At 38.3% G+C, this 21,789-nt stretch overlaps 1 protein-coding gene across 2 annotated transcripts in view; it reads left to right on the top strand.

Moving 5' to 3' along the window:
- LOC126253428 (dynactin subunit 1) overlaps positions 1 to 21,789 on the top strand; it is a 146,647-nt gene that overhangs the window by 22,587 nt on the left and 102,271 nt on the right. For both annotated transcript variants that reach the window (XM_049954760.1, XM_049954761.1), the window contains exon 6: positions 15,448 to 15,580. In XM_049954760.1, the coding sequence (XP_049810717.1) occupies positions 15,448 to 15,580 (133 nt within the window). The remainder of the gene's footprint in view (positions 1 to 15,447; positions 15,581 to 21,789) is intronic.

The raw sequence follows: 21,789 nt of genomic DNA, 5'->3' as shown, positions 1-21,789 counted from the left end.
GTTGTGCCACAAGCTCCTCTTCTCCCCAATTCTATTCAATACCTCCTCATTCGTTATGTGATCTATCCATCTAATCTTCAGCATTCTTCTGTACCACCACATTTCGAAAGCTTCTATTCTCTTCTTGTCCAAACTGGTTATCGTCCATGTTTCACTTCCATACATGGCTACACTCCATACAAATACTTTCAGAAACGACTTCCTGATACTTAAATCTATACTCGATGTTAACAAATTTTTCTTCTTCAGAAATGCTTTCCTTGCCATTGCCAGTCTACATTTTATATCCTCTCTACTTCGACCATCATCAGTTATTTTGCTCCCCAAATAGCAAAACTCCTTTACTACTTTAAGTGTCTCATCTCCTAATGTAATTCCCTCAGCATCACCCGACTTAATTCGACTACATTCCATTATCCTCGTTTTGCTTTTGTTGATGTTCATCTTATACCCTCCTTTCAAGACACTGTCCATTCCGTTCAACTGCTCTTCCAAGTCCTTTGCTGTCTCTGACAGAATTACAATGTCATCGGCGAACCTTAAAGTTTTTATTTCTTCTCCATGGATTTTAATACCTACTCCAAATTTTTCTTTTGTTTCCTTTATTGCTTGCTCAATATACAGATTGAGTAACATCGGGGATAGGCTACAACCCTGTCTCACTCCCTTCCCAACCACTGCTTCCCTTTCAAGCCCCTCGACTCTTATAACTGCCTTCTGCTTTCTGTACAAATTGTAAATAGCCTTTCGCTCCCTGTATTTTACCCCTGCCACCTTCAGAATTTGAAAGAGAGTATTCCAATCAACATTGTCAAAAGCTTTCCCTAAGTCTACAATTGCTAGAAACGTAGGTTTGCCTTTCCTTAATCTTTCTTCTAAGATAAGTCGTAGGGTCAGTATTGCCTCACGTGTTCCAACATTTCTACGGAATCCAAACTGATCTTCCCCGAGGTCGGCTTCTATCAGTTTTTCCATTCGTCTGTAAAGAATTCGCGTTAGTATTTTGCAGCTGTGACTTATTAAACTGATTGTTCGATAATTTTCACATCTGTCAACACCTGCTTTCTTTGGGATTGGAATTATTATATTCTTCTTGAAGTCTGTGGGTATTTCGCCTGTCTCATACATCTTGCTCACCAGATGGTAGAGTTTTGTCATGACTGTCTCTCCCAAGGCCATCAGTAGTTCTAATGGAATGTTGTCTACTCCCGGGGCCTTGTTTCGACTCAGGTCTTTCAGTGCTCTGTCAAACTCTTTACGCAGTATCATATCTCCCATTTCATCTTCATCTACATCCTCTCCCATTTCCATAATATTGTCCTCAACTACGTCGCCCTTGTATAGACCCTCTATATACTTCTTCCACCTTTCTGCTTTCCCTTCTTTGGTTAGAACTGGGTTTCCATCTAAGCACTTGATATTCATGCAAGTGGTTCTCTTTTCTCCGAAGGTCTCTTTAATTTTCCTGTAAGCAGTATCTATTTTACCCCTAGTGTGATAAGCTTCTACATCCTTACACTTGTCCTCTAGCCATCCCTGCTTAGCCATTTTGCACTTCCTGTCTATCTTATTTTTGAGACGTTTCTATTCCTTTTTGCCTGCTTCATTTACTGCATTTTTATATTTTCTCCTTTCATCAATTAAATTCAATATTTTTTCTGTTACCCAAGGATTTCTACTAGCCCTCGTCTTTTTACCTATTTGATCCTCTGCTGCCTTCACTATTTCATCCCTCAAAGCTACCCATTCTTCTTCTACTGTATTTCTTTCCCCCATTCTTGTCAATTGTTCCCTTATGCTCTCCCTGAAACTCTGTACTACCTCTGGTTCTTTCAGTTTATCCAGGTCCCATCTCCTTAAATTCCCACCTTTTTGCAGTTTCTTCAGTTTTAATCTACATTTCATAACCAATAGATTGTGGTCAGAGTCCACATCTGCCCCTGGAAATGTCTTACAATTTAAAACCTGGTTCCTAAATCTCTGTCTTACCATTATATAATCTATCTGATACCTTTTAGTATCTCCAGGGTTCTTCCATGTATACAACCTTTTTTTATGATTCTTGAACCAAGTGTTAACTATGATTAAGTTATGCTCTGTGCAAAATTCTAACAGACGGCTTCCTCTTTCATTTCTCTCGCCCAATCCATATTCACCCACTATGTTTCCTTTCTCTCCCTTTTCCTACTGTCGAATTCCAGTCACCCATGACTATTAAATTTTCGTCTCCCTTCACTACCTGAAAAATTTCTTTTATCTCATCATACATTTCATCAATTTCTTCATCATCTGCATAGCTAGTTGGCATATAAACTTGTACTACTGTAGTAGGCGTGGGCTTCGTATCTATCTTGGCCACAATAATGCGTTCACTATGCTGTTTGTAGCAGCTTACTCACACTCCTATTTTTTTTTATTCATTATTAAACCTACACCTGCATTACCCCTATTTGCTTTTGTATTTATAACCCTGTATTCACCGGACCAAAAGTCCTGTTCCTCCTGCCACCGAACTTCACTAATTCCCACTATATCTAACTTTAACCTATCCAGCCGGCCGTTTTGGCCCAGCGGTTCTAGGCGCTTCAGTCTGGGACCGCGAGACCGCTACGGTCGCAGGTTCGAATCCTGCCTCGGGCATGGATGTGTGTGATGTCCTTAGGTTAGTTAGGTTTCAGTAGTTCTAAGTTCTAGGGGACTGATGATCTCAGATGTTAAGTCCCATAGTGCTCAGAGCCATTTGAACCATTTTAACCTATCCATTTCCCTTTTTAAATTTTCTAATTTACCTGCCCGATTAAGGGTTCTGACATTCCATGCTCCAATCCGTAGAATGCCAGTTTTCTTTTTCCTGATAACGACGTCCTCTTGAGTAGTCCCCGCTCGGAGATCCGAATGGGGGACTATTTTACCTCCGGAATGTTTTACCCAAGAGGACGCCATCATCATTTAATCATACAGTAAAGCTGCATCCCCTCGGGAAAAATTACGGCTGTAGTTTCCCCTTGCTTTCAGCCGTTCGCAGTACCAGAACAGCAAGGCCATTTTGGTTAGTGTTACAAGGCCAGATCAGTCAATCATCCAGACTGTTGCCCCTGCAACTACTGAAAAGGCTGCTGCCCCTCTTCAGGAACCACACGTTTGTCTGGCCTCTCAACAGATACCCCTCCGTTGTGGTTGCACCTACGGTACGGCTATCTGTATCGTTGAGGCACGCAAGCCTCCCCACCAACGGCAAGGTCCATGGTTCATGGGGGGGAGAGAAACTGTAGAAAACCTAAATTAGGATAACAGGATGGTTATTTCCACCTCATGTTCAGAAATGTGTGTTCAGCTTGATAACCCCTGTTTCACTACGCTTGGTGCAAACATAACAAATAAAGTATGTGCTCTGTAGAGCAAGTGATAATCATGGCAGGTAATTTTCATGTATTTTCCTGAATATAACGACACAAAAACAGGTTACCAACAATTTATAGAAGAGCAGTAAAAAAAAATAACAATAATATAAAAAGCATTTGTATATATGTTATTTCATTAACCTGGGAAGGATTCACCAGAGGAAAATGGTGAGAGAAATAAAGTAAATGATCATACTTGTAGTATGTTGTTTCGAAATAGCTTGTTTATGAATTTGGATCAAATTTTGGAATGGTAGGTTCAGCGACGGCATGCTGATGACCAGTTACTGCCTAGAAGTTGAGGCCACTTAGAAATAACATATATCTGCAACATCATTGGTTTCTATTTAAGACTTGATTTTGATATGAATTGTAAACAGATTTGTGCATATTTTGAAATATAAAGTATATGTAGAGTATTGCTTGCTAATAGTTATTCAGATGTTCTGTAAAAATTGTGTATTACTAATTCTTGTTGTGCAGTTTCTCTATTTTGACTCATGTTGTTTATTTTCTGTGGTAAACTTCGGCAGAAATGTACCTGGTCGGAAACCCAGGTAGGAAGTCATCATTGTAGAAATGTGTTAAACCAGGGTTGCAATTTGTTGTTAGAGTAAAATCTAGAAAACCATTGCACTCATTATACACACTGAGAGAGAAGCATTTCATACTCTATGCTTCAAGCAAAGGATATATGCTTACACATAGCAATAATAATTATTTTCTTTGTACGGAGTTTTGCTACATGCCAGCCAAGCCAAATTACCAGAAAATGTTATAACCAGCTTTGCTGTTCGTAAATTGCCTCTTCAGGTCATTAGGGGAGTTTGAGTATGAGCTAGCTATACATAATGCTTCAGCTTGCATATTTCTCTTAATTGTGATCTAGCAGCCCTGGTTTATCAAATCTGTAGTTCTTTAACTGTGTAGACTTTTTCTCATTGATCCAAACAGTGTCCTTCCCTGCATTATCTTAATACTGCATTTTTAGTACTACAGTGAATAGAAGACTAGTTTCATTTATATGTAAAGTTGAAGGAGGAGACTAGGAATGTCTTACTTGGCTATGGGATATGCACCTAGTTAGCCGATCTCTGAAATGAACTGACAAAGAATAGAGGAACCAATTGCATAATGTTTCCTATATGCATTCTTCTCTCTCACCATTATTCAGAAAAAAGGAAGAAACCACTGTTAATACTTGATATTCCACATATGATTGAACTGACCATGAATTCTGTTGATATTTGTGTTTTTGAAATTTGAAGCTTTATTTTTGAATGCAGATAGTGAACATGTGTTAGGGCTTATGACAGGGGATCTGTTATACTACTTCAGCATATAGGCAAATATCTGTTGCCTGTGGAGCCCAACCTAGTTTTGCTGAGACACTTAAGTTTTCTGGTTTCTACCTTTTCATTTTAGACAGTGATCTTTTGCTACTCATTCCTAAATTCTGCCTTCTCAAGTTTCAGATGATGTTTTGAAATTATTTCTGGGCCTATGAATGTTCACTCTCCTCTAAATTACTCTTCCCGAGTCTTTGACCCTTTCCATACTGTCATTGTTCTAATAACTCTCATTTCAGATAATTGAGTATTGTTCGCTTGTCAATTTTTGGAATGCATAAGTCATTTCCATGTATCACTTTTGATTTGTAAAATCGAATTCTAATGTTTTTTGTTCTGGTTTTTGTTACCTATTATCTTTCTGCATATGTTGTCAGAATTTATAAGCTTGTAATTTTTAATTTACGTATTTGTAACTGATGTCAAAGCCATCTATAGATTGAAAATGAAAAATAGGTCACTGGAGAACCTTGTGTCAGGAAGTCATATCCGGCAGAGGAACTGATTGGCTGTGGCAAACACTGATAAGATTCAGAATTAGAGAATTTGATGACATGATGTAAGAGATGGAAGTCAGTAAGATAATTATTACCCCCTGAAGTGCTAAGAGCTGCAAGTAGGCACAAGTCAGAGTAAAAGAAAAAGAGAGATCATTTTGTGTTTTGGGTTGTGTGTGTGAGATGAGATGAGAGTAGTTACAAAGGTACATCCACATGATGCCTCATTTCCCATAGATTAGTTCAGATGCACAGAAACATCAGTGCATGTGGCAGAATTGGTTGAAGTCATGGTATTAACACACGTGCTCAAAAGTGTCCCAGAGTTGCTTTAATCAGCTTGCTATCAAATGTTGCTGCAATATTTCAGTCTTCTGCTTGTACAACTGATAATGCATATCTAGGTTAGGTAATGCCATGCTTAATCAAATTTGTGTGGAGGAAGGCTGACACTTACTTATTGCCTGGAAACATATTAGTCATGTCAGAGTTTAACCCAATAATTTTAGGTTTGGAAACAAAAGATTTCAGTTATTCTTGTTACACTTGTGATGGGTGTGTTCTAAGTGACAATGAAGTTCCATTGTATTTTATTACATTTCTTTTGTAATGAAAAAATTTTGTATTGGTATTTTTAGATGTGAAAAATAATAAAATAATTTCAGTTAATAACTTATATGCTATTGAGAATTGTACTGAAATCATAAATATTCTGACTTCATTTACACAAATGATCAATAAATTTAATTATCACTTATACACTTTTTCGTGTAAATAATTTATTTCAAAAATCACAATATGTTAGCTTTTTTTGGTTAGACTTATATTTGTTTTTGAGCTGTTCATTTATCCTTCTCATATCTTTAATATAATTTTCTGAAATAATCTCGCAGAATAAGTGTTTAATGCTGTATTAATTTCTACATGTGTCATTAATTGTTGATAAATGCCCTGGTCAAAAGCATTTGTCAGAAAACTTCTAAATAATACACACCTTGTAAACAGGCAGTTCATGCTTACTGTAAGAGATTCCAGCTAAGGACTGGAGACTATTCACTTCAATACATGTCTTCCATTCTGTGCCTAGAGCAATGTGTGAATTGAATGCCTTATCTGTGCTGTTGAAAGTGCCAAACTTGTACGCAAAGCTGAACAGAAAAACACATTGTGTCGATGCACCCGAAGAAAGAACTTCTGACATTTGTACTCCTTTCCATTACTATTTTAGCTTTCATTGTGTGTTTCTTGTGTTTCATGCTGATCGATGTGGTTTTACTCATAATTACTGTTAAATGTTTAATTTTTGATGTCTGTTAGTAGGAGGTGACTACATTTAATGGTGAGAGTATGACTGACTACTTGGAACTGAAAGCTCATGCACTGCATTATTTTGGTGCATTAAATCCAGCTGCCTCTGTATGACTTCTTCGCCTATCTTGATAACATTGATAAAAAAAACTGAAATTGCCCTTCATCTTCTTTTTTTCCTTGCAGTCATCTGTTATTTACACTCTCCTCTTCTTTCATACTTTTCGTCGATTGTCCCTTAGGGCAGAATCTCTGGTTCATAGAACCTATAATTTTGTGTATGCCACTTTTGGCTGAATGTTTAATACAGTTAAAAGCTTCCAATAACATTATGCGTCTGCATGTGAGGGTGCAATTGCAGATGCAGCAGAGCACAGGCATATGTGCACCAGCTAGTGACCTAAATGAAACTAGCCCAGAAAATTTTTATAAGGTGACACACACAAATTTCTGTTGTTAATTAATAGATGAACTGACCTTTAAAAGCATTTGCTGGACATGGCTGTTTCTGATGTCAAAGTGACAGTGTGCATTTTGTACCTTAGCTGACAAAACCTAGTCCAGTTATTGCTAAGAGTAATGTAGTTTGTGGAAACAAAGATCAACATTAAGGCCATGGCCAGAGACTCAGAGGGCAAGTGTTACAGCTACAAGTAATGTGAGCTCAAACCATTACCAATAAACAAAGCCAGAACTGTCCTGAACAGTAACATACAATTCGAAGTCCAGGTCTCAGAAGCAAGGTTACTGTTGTATTCATGTATTTAATGTAGAGGGCTAACAGCTTTTTCCCACACTATGGAGTTGCAGCAGCCGAAATGGAACTGTGTGCCACATGAATAATATTATTACCAGTCTGTATCTCTCTGTTTCACTGAAGTGTGGGGTGTTAAAGTGCGCGATTAAGCAAACCAAGAGATACATCTATCAGCTCTACCTGAGAGATGGTAGCAATAGCATTTTCTGTGTGTTACCCCGGTTGTTGGCTCCTTTCTTCTCTCAGCATCTCATAAACTTAGAGATGACTATCTATCCAGGTAACTGCTCTCAATAATAGCTAATCAACAGCCAGTAAAACCATGGCTGCAGGTGTGTGCATTTGGGTGTCTGTGTGGTTGTGTGTGTGTGTGTGGGAATGTGTGTACTTCTGCTATAGTATGAGCATCAGCTCGAAAGCTAGTATTCCTACATGTTGGAATGGTTGCCTTTCCTTTATTTTGCATATCAATCGTTGCAGAAATTTCGATTGTTTTTATACATAGGCATGTATTTGGCTTGCACTGTAAAAAAATTATTGTCTGTTACAATTTCTAATTTTTCTTCATATCGAATGATCTCTTTCCTGTTTGTATTACATTGTTGCAAAAATACCAAAAACACTTTGAGTCAGTTTCACTTTGGCCACACAACAGAATGCGTGTGTGTTTGATTTTTTTTGAGGGGGGGGGGCAGGCTGTGAAGACATTGCAGCAGCATTTAGTCCTTCTTCCTTTTTTCTGGTTTTCCTCTCTCTATTAATGAGATTTCCTCCTAATGTTATATAAAATTTTCTTTGTTTTGCTGGTTTTTATTCACATGTACAGAAACTGTATGTCTGTTGTACATTTAACTTTGCAGTTGGATAATATGTAATTGTACACTTAATTTAAAATCTTGTTATGCATGTTTCCACTGTCTTTCAAGTTATGAATAATACTTTCTGTTTGTTACTGGAAACACTATGTTCTGTTTTCATGATTGAATCTCTAACTAAACAGTAAATTATAATACTGACATAATTCTGTTTACTTATTTTAGCTTTGATGTATACTCATAAGGAATGTGGCATGTTTTATTATACCCCTCATAAATATCACTGGTATCATGAACATCATTTGTTAAAGTGATTTTTAAAGTTGCTTTTAGGGGATAGAGCCATATTATTTACTATGGTTTCATTCCAATTTAGATCTAATCCTTTCCTATAATAATTAATTATGCACAAGAATGTGTAAAGTGTCATCTTCTGATAAAGTTATAGTCTCAAGGTGAGAAAAATGCAAGAAACTGTTACAGTGCAATTCTTTGGCATTTTAATTATCCTAATGATGTATGGAGTAGTAATGTTGTTTGAGGAAGTGAGGTATTTGTGATAAGTCAGTATACCTACTTGCATGTAATGTGGTACCAATCTGACATTTTGAATGATTTCCCTGATTTTGTAGAAGTGCATTTTGACAGAAAAATTAATGTTCTGTAAGTGTACTTACTTCTGTATATACTGAGTACTTCCCCAAATGTAACTAGAAGCAGTGAGGTACTTTCCCATTGCTATTATTACTGGAAGATTGCTTTTCACTTTCATTCACAAAATACTTCTTTTTAGGTGATGAAAAATTAACAGTGCAGATGTACAAACTGTTCATTGTATTCTGCAAAGGATATAGAGTATTTCCAGAGTTCTGTATATTTTTTCTTCATAATCTTTTTAAAAAAAAGGTGCACGTCAGTCACATAGATGTTACACAAGATGGCAGCACACACTCTTTAGACATTTGGTTACATAGATAGGTATATGAGACATGTCTGGAAAATATATATCATGTTGGGAAAAAACTCATAAAAACATTTTTTCAAACCAAAATTTATTTTTATAAGGAAGAGCATTTCTTAAACTATTTTTCTATGTAGGTCTACCATCGTACAGATGTTTGTTATAGCGGGGAAACCAACCTTCCTATGCCCTCTTCATAGAAAGATATGGCCAGTGAAGACAGCCACTGATGAACCCTGTTTTTTGCAACATTGTCACAGTTAAAGTGCCTCCTTCCAGAATCGTGCTTAAATTTAAAGAGCAAGTGTTAGTTAAAAGGTGTGAGATCGGGGCTGTATGGTAGGGGATGGAACTGCTCCGAACTAAATTATTGAATTACCAGTACGTTGAGGATTTGAGTTGTCAAGAAACAACACAATACCTAGTATGAACATTCCACACCTTTCTGTTTTGAATTGCGCCAAACTTTTCTCACTGTTATACAGTGCACATGATTTTTTTGTACTGACAACATGGTTTTGAATTTTTTTGTGGAGGTGGAGGATAATCACTGGTCACAGGTCTGTTCAGGAATTCATCTAACTCATTACTGTATTTGAATATAATAGAGGGAAACATTCCACGTGGGAAAAATATATCTAAAAACAAAGAAGATGTGACTTACCAAACGAAAGCGCTGGCAGGTTGATAGACACACAAACAAACACAAATATACACACAAAATTCTAGCTTTCGCAACCAACAGCTGCTTCATCAGGAAAGAGGGAAGGAGAGGGAAAGACGAAAGGATGTGGGTTTTAAGGGAGAGGGTAAGGAGTCATTCCAATCCTGGGAGCGGAAAGACTTACCTTAGGGGGAAAGAAGGACAGGTATACAATCGCATACACACACACATCCATCCGCACATACACAGACACAAGCAGACATTTGTAAAGGCAAAGAGTTTGGGCAGAGATGTCAGTCGAGGCGGAAGTACATAGGCAAAGATGTTGTTGAATGACAGGTGAGGTATGAGCGGTAGCAACTTGAAATTAGCGGAGGTTGAGGCCTGGCAGGTAACGAGAAGAGAGGATATACTGAAGGGCAAGTTCCCATCTCCGGAGTTCTGACAGGTTGGTGTTAGTGGGAAGTATCCAGATAACCCGGACGGTGTAACGCTCTGCCAAGATGTGCTTGCTGTGCACCAAGGCATGTTTAGCCACAGGGTGATCCTCATTACCAACAAACACTGTCTGCCTGTGTCCATTCATGCGAATGGACAGTTTGTTGCTGGTCATTCCCACATAGAAAGCTTCACAGTGTAGGCAGGTCAGTTGGTAAATCACGTGGGTGCTTTCACATGTGGCTCTGCCTTTGATCGTGTACACCTTCCGGGTTACAGGACTGGAGTAGGTGGTGGTGGGAGGGTGCATGGGACAGGTTTTACACCGGGGGCGGTTAAAAGGGTAGGAGCCAGAGGGTAGGGAAGGTGGTTTGGGGATTTCATAGGGATGAACTAAGAGGTTACGAAGCTTAGGTGGGCGGTGGAAAGACACTCTTGGTGGAGTGGGGAGGATTTCATGAAGGATGGATCTCATTTCAGGGCAGGATTTGAGGAAGTCGTATCCCTGCTGGAGAGCCACATTCAGAGTCTGATCCAGTCCCGGAAAGTATCCTGTCACAAGTGGGGCACTTTTGGGGTTCTTCTGTGGGAGGTTCTGGGTTTGAGGGGATGAAGAAGTGGCTCTGGTTATTTGCTTCTGTACCAGGTCGGGAGGGTAGCTGCGGGATGCGAAAGCTTGTTTCAGGTTGTTGGTGTAATGGTTCAGGGATTCCGGACTGGAGCAGATTCGTTTGCCACGAAGACCTAGGCTGTAGGGAAGGGACCGTTTGATGTGGAATGGTACCTCCATTATGACAGCAGCCTCCCACATCCTTTCGTCTTTCCCTCTCCTTCCCTCTTTCCTGATGAAGCAGCTGTTGGTTGCGAAAGCTAGAATTTTGTGTGTATATTTGTGTTTGTTTGTGTGTCTATCAACCTGCCAGCGCTTTTGTTTGGTAAGTCACATCTTCTTCATTACTGTATTTGTAAGAAATGTCAAAGCGAGTTGCTTTGTTTTGTGGACATGTGTAAACATGTTTGGAATCCATCGGGAATCCAGTTTGTGAAAATTTAAGCTACTTGTGAAACCTCATGCAAAACAGTTTTTGAAATTTATGGAAATTCAATACAAAATATTCATATTGTGGACCAATTGTTTTCATGAATTTTCTCATTCACTTTCTCAACCAAACCATCACTGACAACAGAAGGCTGCCCACTCCATTGGTTCATCAAACATTGAATTGTCATGCCCATTTTCTTACCAGTCCATCCATAATTATATTTTCACCATAAATCTCCAAAAGTTGATGATGAATTTCAGTAGGCTTAATAACATTCTTTGCATTGAAAAACTATATTGCAAAATGCTTTTCACAGTACGTGCGCTCAGAGATTGTCTTAAACATTTTGAAAAATCACTAACAAATGTAATCACAACACAATCCAGCTTTTATGGTATCAATGGAAAGACAATGAACCAGAGAGATTAGTGTGAATTTGTGGAACTGCGGCACAAGTGCTGTGGGGGAGGTAGAATGAAATAGTACTAAAAGAGAGGCAAATAAACACAGAAATGCTAGCAGATGATGAGGTAAGAAAACTGAAGTTTGGAGGCAAAAGGTTCATTTCAAGAGTAATAGATTTGGAACAAATAATGCAGATAAAGTACAACACAGAAGAGAGAAAACAGGGGGTAAATGAATAAATAGGAAGCATTCAGAAGAAGAATTTGGGAGTGTGGAATGAGAGGCACATCTGACTTTGGAATGCAAAAATAATGGTGGAAGAGAGCAAAAGCACAAAAGTAGTTGACAACTGAAGAGATTACAGTATATTGATGGTAAATGGACATTTCAGATATGTGTGTGCTGCTGAGTAATTTCCAAAATTTTAGTTCTACAGTACTGGTGTTGAAGATATACCTGGTAGGTGGTATTAAGCACATAAGATTCTCAACAGGGCTACCAGAGAGGAGACCTTTCATGTACTAATTCATCCTGACCATCTGCTTACCATAGCAGTACGGAAAGCAGAAGAATAATAGCATGTCATCTGGTATATTGTATTACTCATTTCACATGTTGTGCTTTCTCTTTGATGGAGTAAACTGTGTCAGCAATGAAACTCGAGCAGATAGTGGTGAGACTGTGCATGGGACAACGTATCATGAACTGTTTCTTAATCAAATAGATGAAGATGGAACTTGACTAACAGGAGGTTGGTGAAAGTGGGAAAATAGAAGAGTAGGGTTGTATTCATGTTGAAGCATGTCTCTTTACCACCAGGCCTCCTCTCCCTACATGCACAAACGGATATTCTTCATTCTGCTTGATTAATTATTTTTTTTCGTATTTCCTGTGTGGTGTATTGTGGCACTTGTTGTCTTTTTTTTATTTCCTATTGTAGTCCTTTGTTTCCTGTTGTATTCATTTTCCACCTCACTTCTTGCCCCCCCCCCCCCGCCCCTCTCTGTCTGTCTGTCTGTCTGTCTCTCTCTCTCTCTCTCTCTCTCTCTCTCTCTCTCTCTCTCTCTCACACACACACACACACACACACACACAATACATATATGATAGTAAAATTGTGATGTCCTAATAGGTTTGTGGATTTGTTTAAAAATATTTACTGTTATAACATTTCTGTGAAAATTGTATCTGCATTTACTTAGGATTATCTTTCTAAATGAAATATGAAAGTCTCTAAGAATGCTACTGGGGAAAATCATGTTTGCAGGTAACCGCTATGCAGTTTCCTTCATTAACATTAGCTGTGTTGTGTTATACTATACAAAATATGATAGGTGATGCTCATCTGTAACATTTACACTATAGATTACTTTTTTAATTGCGCATGACCAGCCTGAATAGACATTTAGCAATTATTACTCTTCTATTGGTGCTGACATGGCATGCCATGGAAAAGCTTACAGGCAAGCGTAAAACTGCGTATTTGTAAACAGATAAAGGCTGAGACTGTGATTAAGATGGCTTTGGAATATAAATAGAATGTATAAGTGCCAAAAATGGCATAGTATACAGTTTTCAATTTCAACTGCGTACAGTCTTGAAAGTAAGTTATAACATAAATGCTTTGTTGGAGTAGCACTGATGACAATTTAACGCAAAAAAGCAAACTGTATCTCTAGCTGTCAGAATGTTTTAAAATCCTTTCAAAGGGAGTAGGACTGGAGAAATAAAAATAATGAATAAGATGTATGGTAACTTACTTCACCTTCTGGGTATTGTCAATCTTGGTACTGGTCTAGAGCACCCATATTGCCAGTCCCATCAGATTGGGGAAGGATGTCAGCAGTGCCCTTTTAGAGGAACCATCCCAGCATTTTCGTGAAGTGATTTAGGGAAATTGCAGAAAACATAAATCAGGATGGCCGGACGTGGGTTTTGAACTGTCGTCATCCCGAATGCACGTCCAGTGCGCTAACCACCGCATCACCTTGCTCGGTAAGGACTCGTTGGTATGTTCATTGACAAAGGAAAAAAAATTCTAAGAAGAGTATAGGCAGACACTTACTGTTCTATGGGAGATAAATCTCTGAAGCTAAAGAGCTTTGAGACTGTTCTTGAACTAATGCCACAAGTAGAGTACTGAGTCCAGTTATCTTTTTGTACTATCAGAATTATATATGGCTGAGCTGTTGTTGACAGAAGGCACTTTGAGTGCTGAATATGGTCTAGCAATACTAAGGAAACCAAGAAGAATAGTGGGCCATAAAATGCACTGATATGGACAGCAGTCACCAGTTTAGAAGTAATTAATATCAGTGATGAGAAGTTTGAGTCTTTTTCTTTTGTAGCATGTCTTGTTATAACTTAACTTACTGCTTGTTGAGCCCTACAGAAGACAAAAACTAGCTATTCATGCTTGGTGGCAGTGCTTACCAGCTGTTGGATGCTGTACCGTGTTGTTAGACTGGTCTGAAACTGTTTGCCGCCTTGGTAAAGATCACTTTATCTAAATCTCACTGAGCTTTTTGTCTGGCATTTTGGTGTGAAATGTGTGAAGAAACGATCTACCGTAAAATGAGTGAAGCATCCTTCCCGTCTGACTAATTATGAAATAAATGCAAGAATTATGATTGTACACTGCTGATCTTTTAATTCTGGAGTGATGTAAAGATTAAAGGATTCTGTAAATATCTCAAATGAATGTGTTCATAACAACTGACTTGATCCTCGCAATGTCTTGTCCTGTCCAACAACTGTTCATGTTCTATAGACATTTGCATCTACAAAGAAGCAGCACCCATTTTGATACTTTTCTTGCATTGGTGTGTTGCCTGTAACACAAATTTTCAGGTGTTGATATATACTACCTTGATCACAGAGTCATTTCATCACTACTACCTTGATCACAGAGTCACTACATCACTACTGAAATTTCTGTCATTTGTGGTGTAAGTACTATTACTGTACTGTGTGTGTGTGTGTGTGTGTGTGTGTGTGTGTGTGTGTGTATGCCCACAAACGTGCGTGCGCGCGCGCGCGCACACACACACACACACACACACACACACACACACACACACACACACACACACACACACACAGTCTTTGAAAAGATGTCGCATTTATCAGACAGCCTTCCAATCAGATTTGTCAGGTTTTATTCAGTTCAAAATTTTTGCTGCTGGTAATTGTCAGGATGTGTGGCAGGTGAAATATTGTGTTAGTAACTTACTTACACTCAGCTGGAAATTGGTATCATTCCCACTTATCTTAAAAGTATTAACACCATTTGGAAGAAAATTGAATCTTTTGATGGTGATCTTATAGGTGCTTACACACTTCTGATGCCCTCAGCATGGAGGTGAAGTGTGTATTATGAACACTGAATAAATTTTCAACTGGCAATATAGCTAAAATCATTTGTTCGTATAGATTACTAGTTTCTGCATTTCTCTGCTGTCATCTTTGGATCTATCGAAGGAGAAGATTTTGTAATGATGTAAACACAGATCCAAAGATGGCAACAGAGAATTGCCACAGTGGTAATCCATATGAATAAATGATTTTAGCAATCTTGGCAGTTGAAAATTTAATCAATGTTTATAGATGCTCTTTCTCTTTAGCTAATAGCCTACAGCCTCTAGATATCACTTCCAACTTATCTTTCTAATGGAGACAGTAAAGCTCTATTTTAACCAAAGCAACCAGTAGCCAAAATAATACATGCCATGTAATGTTTTATCGGAATTAAGTTACATTTTACATTAAGAATGCACATACCTGCTGACAGTCGTATATATTTTTCACAGTTCTCGCCTGTCCTTGGCGAGTTCTCGCAGTCAGAGTGAATTTGCTAAAGAAGACTCTCCATCGAGCTCTGGCAAGGACACAGGGACGCCATCTGCATCAGAACCTACTTCAAAGAGGGCATCATTTATTGAGGTCAGTATCATGAACAAAATCTAAACTTTGTCTTATAGTTGTGCATATGGATTTCCTTCCATGGTTGATAGATTGGTCTCTCTCTCTCTCTCTCTCTCTCTCTCTCTCTCTCTCTCTCTCTCTCTCTTCCCCCCCCCCCCCCACCTGGTCCCTTCCTCCCTCCACCCCCCCTTTCTTTCTCATCTTCAATCAGATTTCACTTTGGGGAGTGAACTGGGCTTTCCAAATGAGTGTTCTCTTGTTAAAAGTTGTCGTCCACCAGGCAAGCTGTTCCTGACCATTATCCATTACATATAACCCAAGAATCAAAAGGAACTACAACAAAGTAAGTTTATAATAAAAGTGTTCAGATTTAAAAGACCTTTAGCATGCATGCAGTCGTTCTCGTCTACTGGTCAACATATTTATTGAAGAAGCAGTTATGTAAATAAAAGAAAGCTTTACGAGAGGGTTTCAAATTTATGGTGAAAGAATAGCAGTGATAAGATTCACTGATTTCACTGATGATGTTGCTCTCTTCTGTGACACTGATCAAGAATCGCAGGACTTTTTAAATGGGATGAACTGTCTACACAGAATATACACTGAAAATGAATGAAAGCCAAAAAAGTAATGAGGAGTAGCAGAGATGAGATTGGTCACAAAAATTGCATCAGAACTAGGGATCATGTAGTAGTTGAAGGAATGCTGCTACCTTGAAATCTAAATCATGCAATGTGGATGAACAGAGGTGGCATTGTGAAGCAGACAAGCTTACAGAGAATTTTTTACCAAAAGAAGTCTTATAACTATCAAATGTAGGCCTTAATTTTAGAAGGTTTGTGTGTCTTGGAGACTGACATTGTATGGAATTGACTCACGCAGGGGTAAACCAAGAAAAGGATTGAAGTGTTTGAGATGTGGTGCTACAGAAGGATGAAGTAAATTTGGTGGACTCATATGATGATCTCCATAGGATAGGGGAGGAATGGAACACAGAGAAAACACAAGCTAGAAGTAGGGATAGGATGACAGGATATGTATTACGACATCAGGTTATGATTACCATGAGGGCAAAAACTGTAGGGGGAAATAGAGATTATAATACATACATCAAATAATTAAGGATATTGGGTGTAGGTTCTGCTCCAAGATGAAGAGGTAGGCTTGGTAGAAGTTATCACTGTTGGTCACATCAAACCAGCCAAAAGTGTATTGACACCTGCACCGCTCCCCACAATAAAGATGCAGCTCCGTGTGCACCATGAACAAAGACCACCTAGCATCATCTATATAACATTCTTTGTGTACCCTGTGTCATTCTCAGTAACCCCAATAACTAATGCAGTGGCATGCATTCTTCCTAGGTGATTCCACCTGGGATAAGAACACTGGTGCTGCAATAGGTCCCATTCAGAAGCTAAGGCTTACCCCATGGTTGACTGTGCCCCTACTACTGTTTTTCCCTACTCTCAATCATTATACTCAAGTCTTCTTCCCACATGGACTGTTGCAGGCTTGGTAAACTGCCCACACAGACCATTTGCAGGCTCTGTAAAAAGTCTCATACTAACATCACATTACTTCACATGCTTGTGGTATCCCAAAACACTGCAGTCCATACAGTAGCAATATGTTGTTATGGATGTCAAAGATCCACTAGCAAAATATTTATTTATTTATTTTTTTGACACATGTATATTGCATTCTCACTTCTATTTGGTTGTGTTGCACATAATCTGAATAACATATAGAAAGAATATTGAAGGATTGGAAAACATTTAGAATTTTTTTTGGGGAGCACTGACTGCCGAGTCCAATAATTTGAACAAATCTAAAATAAATTTTGAACGTAGTGGTTAATAAAAAGCATCTTGGCTGCGTGGAAACATCTCCTTGAGTGTAAGTGTCAAATATAAGAAATTAAAATTAATATGTACCAAAATGATTGTACAGAATATTTGTAAATCTATTGGTAGAAATAATCATCAAGGAGACATGACAGGAAGAACCAGTTAGCAGTCAAAGAAAAGTATAACTGTAAATCTGTGCAATCTTTCCTACTGCAGAAGAAATATTATGCTTGAAAGCTAAAATTCGTTTTTTGCTGTCTGCATACCTGTGCATTGCTCAGTGCCTCTTCTATTTGGTGTAAAGTGACCCAACATCACATACTTACTGTTATTAATGTGACTTATTTTAGCTATTTTATATCCCAAAATCGATAGTCTCAAATGATCTGTACATTTATGTGTTCCTTTTTGTTCCCTTCACATATATACCTCATTTTTTCTACTTTAGCAGCAGGTGGAAGTACCAGTGATTATAAAAGCTTCTAAGGGTTTCTTTTTTAATGTGTCTGTAGGACTACCATATATCTATTTGGCAAATAGTACTATTTGTAGCTTGTATGTTCAACAGCCATCCAGTGATAGATTTGAAACATTCTCTACTTTCCCATGCATAACAGTCTTTGGGTATATGCATCCAAGTAGCATCCGAATGTTTTCTAGACTGTCTACCCACCTTGCAGTTGACAGTTGCCACAATTCACCTTCCAGTTGGTCACCACCTGAAACTCTTCTTATCTCTTGGAATCTGCCAGAGCACTGCCTTGGTCTGTCTACCATCTGGCTACATCCCTTACCTGATAAAATTTCATTTTCATTAATCATAATTATGTTTTGCACTTTAGTCTGTTCCCTGGGCCATTTATTTGTCTTACATTTATCCAGCTAATTCTCAATATGCATCCCTCCATTGCTTGTTTAGCAACCCTTAACTTTTAATGGTTTTTGAATTAGAAGCTCATGCCTCATTGCCATAGATTAGAACTGATGATACACATTCATCATAGACTTAGTGTTCGAGACTCATTGCTATCTCTGATTTGAAGAAAAAAAAAAAAAAAAAAATTTAATTTTTCCAGACATTCCTCAGTTCATTGTTACTCTTCCATTTCTTTTCAAGTCCGCCTTCACATCTTCAACTGCTCTAAATACATGATGTTTCAAAAAGAATATATGCAATTCAAATGCATATGTTTATCAAACTGTAAGACTCAGCTTTGAAACTTGGATCACACATTTACGAATTTGTGAAGTTTAGATTATGTATGTTCAATATGTCCTCCACCAGTGACACAAACAATATTACATCAATGCTTGAATCCCTCTCATACTTGTGTAAGTAAGTCCAGTGTCACTGACATTAGGGATGCGGTCTTTCAACTCTTCTAGGTTCTGTGGTAGTGATGGTGCATAGACATTGTTATTAATGAAACCCCATAGAAAAAAGTCACAGGGCACCAAATCCGGTGGCCATGAAGTTCAGCTTAGAAGTACTAAGGCTGACTGGCTGACGACCAATCCAATTGGTAGAGTTTCTCAGAAATTCACGCACTTTATAAGTAAGGGGATGCCCTGTCTTGAAAAATGTTGTCCACACTCAGCCTCAGAAACAACCAGTTTTGTAATGTAACAGTATACTGCAGACCATTTCTGTGTTTCCATCAAAGAAGAATGGGCTGCAAACATATGAATGGGATATAACACAAAACCCATTGAGTGGGTGAATCTTGTACAAGTTCAGTGTGTGGAGGTGGGTTCTGTATGCCTCATTCAAACATTGTGTTTATTTACTTTCCCACTGAAGTGAAAAGTCACTTCATCATTGAACACAATGTGTTGTGTGAAAGTATTGTCATTGTCAATAGCATTCAAAGCTCATCAGAAAATTCCACACATTTGCATTTGTCATCATGATGCAGATCCTGCAACAGATGTAACTTATACAGCTTCATAACCAAACTGTCTCAAAACGCACCAAGTTGTTGTTGTAAGCAGTTGTAACTCCTAAGTGGCACAACAAGTTGATTATGTTTGACTTCTTCAAAAAGTGGTTTAAATTTGTGCGTTTTTCATCAGAAACAAGTGTGTGGCAAGGACTCTCCTTTACATACACATCCTGTGTTACAAACTGTCAATACCATCTGCAAATGTTCACCCATGTGCAGGATCAGTTTGGTACCTCAACTTAAAACCTCTTTGCATTGTAATCACAGAATAATACTTTGTAAACACCAGAACACAAAATGATTTCTGCTGTGGAGTAGCCATTTTGCCATTTGTGATGGTAACCAACCAAACAGAAGAAAAACAAACCAAGCAACAATGAACATGTATTCATACTGCCAATAACCAAGCTGTAGCGCAGCAGTAGAAAGTCTTGACAACATAATACTTTGTAGTATGTATGTTCTTTTTGTATTGATTGGAAATCATTTTAATTTTTTGGTGATTATTTTCCTGGCATTTTTTCAAACTTGATGTTTTAAGTCATTAATTAGTATAATTACATACATTAGAAGCAAACACTACAATGTTGTAAGTAAAATGAATGTGATTCAGCTATAATTCATAACCCATATTTTTATTTTGTTTCCTCACTTAAAGGATTTGAAAGCTTTGTCCTAGGTAAAAAAAAAATAGACTAATTTTATAAGAAGTAAAGAAATTGTGCATGATGTGACAGTCCTACGTCAACTAGAAAGAAACTTTCTTTAACTTCAAAGTCAGAAATGTAGATTACGAGAGTTTGTTTAGTAACTAGCTTTTTCCCTGCAGCTTTGCCCACATATGCATTGGACTCATTGCACAAACGCCTCCTCCACCCTCTCTGTCTCTATCTCTTCCTTTCTCTATCTCTCTGTCCAACTCATGCTCACCCGCCTCTGCCCCCCTTCCTTCCCACCCCTGCCCATCAGCCCCTGTCCCTCCCCCTCTCTTTCCATCTCCTTTTGTCTTCATGTCAACCTAAACTGAGACATACCCATCTGTATTTGAAGCCCCTCCAAAACAGGTCAAAAAGGAGGCTGTTGCTACTCCAGCACACGCTTGCTGTGTGGGGCAGCCTACATGTCAGGGGACGAAAAAAACCGTTTCTTGTTCCTGGTGTGTTGGCTGCTCTGTTAAGGTCAACAAGGCGGGCTGATACCATTTCCACACAACATGCCTGTTGTGCAGTGTGTGTGTGTGTGTGTGTGTGTGTGTGTGTGTGTGTGTAAAAATTAATTTAAAAGCTTTTGAATTAATTCCAGCATTATTGATGCTGGGATAGATCTACAGTCTGTCGAATAGGTAGTCCACTTCTACAACTTTGAAAAGTCTGTGTATGAACATAAGCTAAGTTTTATAATTGAGACAAAGTCTGCAGATAGGCTGTAATAGATTTAATATTACGTTTGCACTTGCACTCACTGTTTTCACGATATGCGCAATTCAGAATGTACTACACTGAGAATTATTTTTGATATTGCTGTTTCACTCAGTCATAGTATCTTTTTGGGTGGTGGTGGTGGTGGTGATACATTTGTCACGTAATGAATTTTACACTGTACAAAATTAAAGCAACAGTAAAATTTTTGTTGTGCAGTTCTACTCACTGACTTTTGGGCTGCCTTTTGTAACATCATTGCTATGGTGTATCCTGTGGTCAGTGTGTTATAGTTCATGTCCTGTAGGGAGGCAGCCCAGTTTTCAGCCATTCAGCACATCCCCTTCAGTTAACTGTTAGCAGCCAATAACATTCATTCTTTCTCCAAGCAGCTAGCTGCGAGTTGTTACTAGACGGAGAGATTCTCTCTCGTGCATGTTGCACTGTTGTTGTACATCCTGACAATGTAGCTTAATTTAGAGCGACTGAATTACTCATTCATATATCGATGTTCTTTTCTTGTAGCAGTGCAGCTGTGAATGTGTATATGTGAATGTTTGAGTGGGATTTCCAAATAAATACATCAGGTGATGGCAGTAAATGTGAAGTGCTTCACAAGCAAGTGAGTAGGTTTATTTACTGCATTTATAACTTTTTGGACTGTGAATCTGAAAGTGGGACTCTCATTTTTGACATTTTGAAAACACAAGAACAAACTACAGAAGCATGTCCGTGCAACAGAACTTACAGCAACAGAACTTACAGAGAATAGTAAAAAAAGTGTCAGCTGTAGAAACTTCAGGAAAATTTTATTTTATTTCCTGTCACCTGGAAAGCAAATCGAAATCATAAGAAACCTTGTAACACAAATGGATGGTTTTGACAATGATATTTTAAAATGCCCCATGTTTGAAATGTATGTAAGCAGTGAATACCCAACATTACAAGAACTTGTTACAGTTATGCATAAGAAAATTGGCTTCAGAGGTAGCTCTATGCCAGGCAAAGAATTATAA

The sequence above is a fragment of the Schistocerca nitens genome, chromosome 4, assembly GCF_023898315.1.
Source record: "Schistocerca nitens isolate TAMUIC-IGC-003100 chromosome 4, iqSchNite1.1, whole genome shotgun sequence".
Lineage (NCBI taxonomy): Eukaryota > Metazoa > Arthropoda > Insecta > Orthoptera > Acrididae > Schistocerca > Schistocerca nitens.
Note: the sequence above shows the minus strand (reverse complement) of the source record. Positions and strands in the feature narration are given on the sequence as shown.